General features: G+C 40.0%; 1 protein-coding gene across 1 annotated transcript in view; it reads right to left on the bottom strand.

Annotated features, from left to right (window-relative positions):
- Nucleotides 1–2,343, bottom strand: part of LOC131883520 (uncharacterized) — a 10,266-nt gene extending 7,923 nt beyond the window's left edge. Inside the window, exons 1-3 of the mRNA XM_059231008.1 lie at nt 2,338–2,343; nt 2,202–2,271; nt 2,038–2,136 (exon numbers count right to left, since the gene is read on the bottom strand). Coding sequence (XP_059086991.1) covers nt 2,038–2,136; nt 2,202–2,271; nt 2,338–2,343 — 175 coding nt within the window. The remainder of the gene's footprint in view (nt 1–2,037; nt 2,137–2,201; nt 2,272–2,337) is intronic.
- Nucleotides 2,344–2,649: the final 306 nt, after the last annotated feature.

Genomic DNA, 2,649 nt, shown 5'->3' with positions numbered 1-2,649 from the left:
GTAATCCCCAGAACTATGAAAATGAAAGGTTATAATTCGTCCATTTATTACCTTTCAATAAAATTTGGTCAACCAACGAATTTGATTTGGCAGACCGAGCTAGTCCTTGAATGTTGGGTTGATCTGGAATGCTATCTAAAAATTTGTCCAAGTCTGACTGGAAAGATGCAACCGGATCAAACAAGTCCTACGTATTCCCTACGAATATTAGAGGGAAGCAAATTAAACAAAGAAGGAGCGCGAGAAAGAAGAGAGGTGGACTTCACTGTTCGAACTAGCCTTGACTCTCGAGGACTTGAAGGTGCTCTCAATACGCACATTAAGTCTCTACGGTCACTAGAATTGACCCTAAATCCTGAGTTGGGACAAAGTTCATGGAGGCTTTTGAAGACGTACAGTATCAGATACCTTTCGTACCTTCTCTGAACATTGTACAGTCCCAACTTTTTTAGTCTCTCCCAATATGAGAGCTCTCTCATTCCTGTGATGTTCCTCTTGATGCATCTTTGGACTTGTTCGACCTTTTGCAAACCTGCTGAACTCATTGGAGCCCAAATGGTGGAACCATATTCAAGATGTGGCTGAACAATCGACTTGTACAGAGTTAGCATCGTGATGCTGTCTCTGGACTTAAACGTGTAATATATCCAACCACGCATTTAAAAAGCTTTACCCACCTTGAACTGGATATGCTCATCGAAATTTCCATTATTTTGGAGGACTACACCTAAGTCTTTCATTGATGAGACCTGCTCAATATCTTTACCTCCCTTTATTATCTACAAGAGGAGTATTCTAAGGAGTTGACCCTTATGTCATTGAGCGGAATTTCATTACGTTCAGGGCCATATTATTCTCAGTAACCCAAGAGTAGATTCTATCTAGGTCCTTTGCAAGGCTGGAGCAATTTTGGCCATTCCTACCAGAAACTAGTTTTGTATCATCAGCATAAGAAGAGAGTCTGGCAGTAATAATAAGCTTTTGAAGCGGGGCAACGAATAGTATAAAAAGGAGGGGTCTTNGAAACTAGTTTTGTATCATCAGCATAAGAAGAGAGTCTGGCAGTAATAATAAGCTTTTGAAGCGGGGCAACGAATAGTATAAAAAGGAGGGGTCTTTGGATGGAATCCTGGAGAACACCTGACTTGACATCATGTATGTAGCTATGGGATCCCTCGACCTTAACATTTTGCTTCCCTATCATGAAGGAAGCTTCTAATTCAATTGAGAAACTTGCCTTGGATCCCAATGTCATGAAGTTTATGGAACAAAAAGCCATGATCTACATTATCAAAGGCCTTGGCAAAATCAAGATAGGCAACATCAACTGACTCGTGTCTCTCTAGTTCCTCAATAATATGTTCCATATGCTTAATGAGAAATGAAATTACGGAAACAAATAATGGTCGGTTACTAACGGTCCCAAGTTTTCAACTCGAAGCACAGCATTGGCAAGAGGAACATATTTACGAACTTTCAAATAAAGCTCATCGCTCTAGGTGTGTCTTGTTCTTGACTACTCTATGTTGTGTTATCAAGGAGCAGGTACTTTATGTGATGACGGTCGGGCATTGCTCAAAGCAAAGGTTTTATTATCAATCATGAACACCGTAAAGGCTTAAAGTGCGTTTGATTTGAACGAGTGCCTGTGAGGCACATCAATCTCGTATTTAGATTTTGTAACTCAAATTTGTGGTGAACTACCTATCTTCTAATATTTTAGTGCCAATAAATTGAAGAGTTGAAATCTTTGATCGTGACATTAGTGAGAACTAAATTCTCCGAACCAAATTTAGAAAGTCTATAAGATATGAACAATATAACACATAAAGACTTTTTTAATAGAGCTACAAATAATCTTTGTGGCCACCCTGAGGGGCGAACGAGAGTGAGCGGTCGGCCATGACATTCTTCCCTTACAAGTTACAACCCAGTGGAATGCAATCTGAATGTTACCGTTTCTTTATCATAATACATCATCTAAACTACATCTTTCAAAACTGTTGCGAGGATATCCCGTTTACGTTCATAACTTACTGTGTTGCCCAGTATTGAAACCACATATGATTGGCGATCCAACATTGCCTGGAGATGTAATTGAAAACTGATCCGTTGTGCAATCGCCCACAGCGCCCACTAAAAAGTTGAATAGAAACTCAAAATGGAGAATTGAAATTGTACACACGAAGAACTTTTCTTACAAACTACTTCCGTATTAACCGCACTACCCGCGGTTACCTGACCGTTGGTTGGACCATTGATTGTAAAGATCTGGAGGAGCAATGGAAAATATTATATTTTGTAATAGAGAAAGAGCCAGTAGCGAGCAGGGTGTACCGTCATGTCAAATCGAATTCGACAGATGTCCGAGGAGGATTTGCAGATGGTGTAATCACAAGATGATGTCGTGGTTGCAGTTTGGACGAGATAAGTACAGTTCTCCGAAGAGGTAGTTCCACATGACAAGGAAACTACGAGTAGAATGCACAATCAGACCAATCCGAAACTTTAGCAGCATGAGCCATAAAACTGTAGGTCAACAGAACAGACTCACAAACACAACACACTCCAAAACCCGATGCACAAAAACCAGATCTGGCACCACCTAAAAATAATAGAACACAAATGTAAAATCAACAAGAAGTAATT

The sequence above is a fragment of the Tigriopus californicus genome, chromosome 7, assembly GCF_007210705.1.
Source record: "Tigriopus californicus strain San Diego chromosome 7, Tcal_SD_v2.1, whole genome shotgun sequence".
NCBI lineage: Eukaryota > Metazoa > Arthropoda > Copepoda > Harpacticoida > Harpacticidae > Tigriopus > Tigriopus californicus.
Note: the sequence above shows the minus strand (reverse complement) of the source record. Positions and strands in the feature narration are given on the sequence as shown.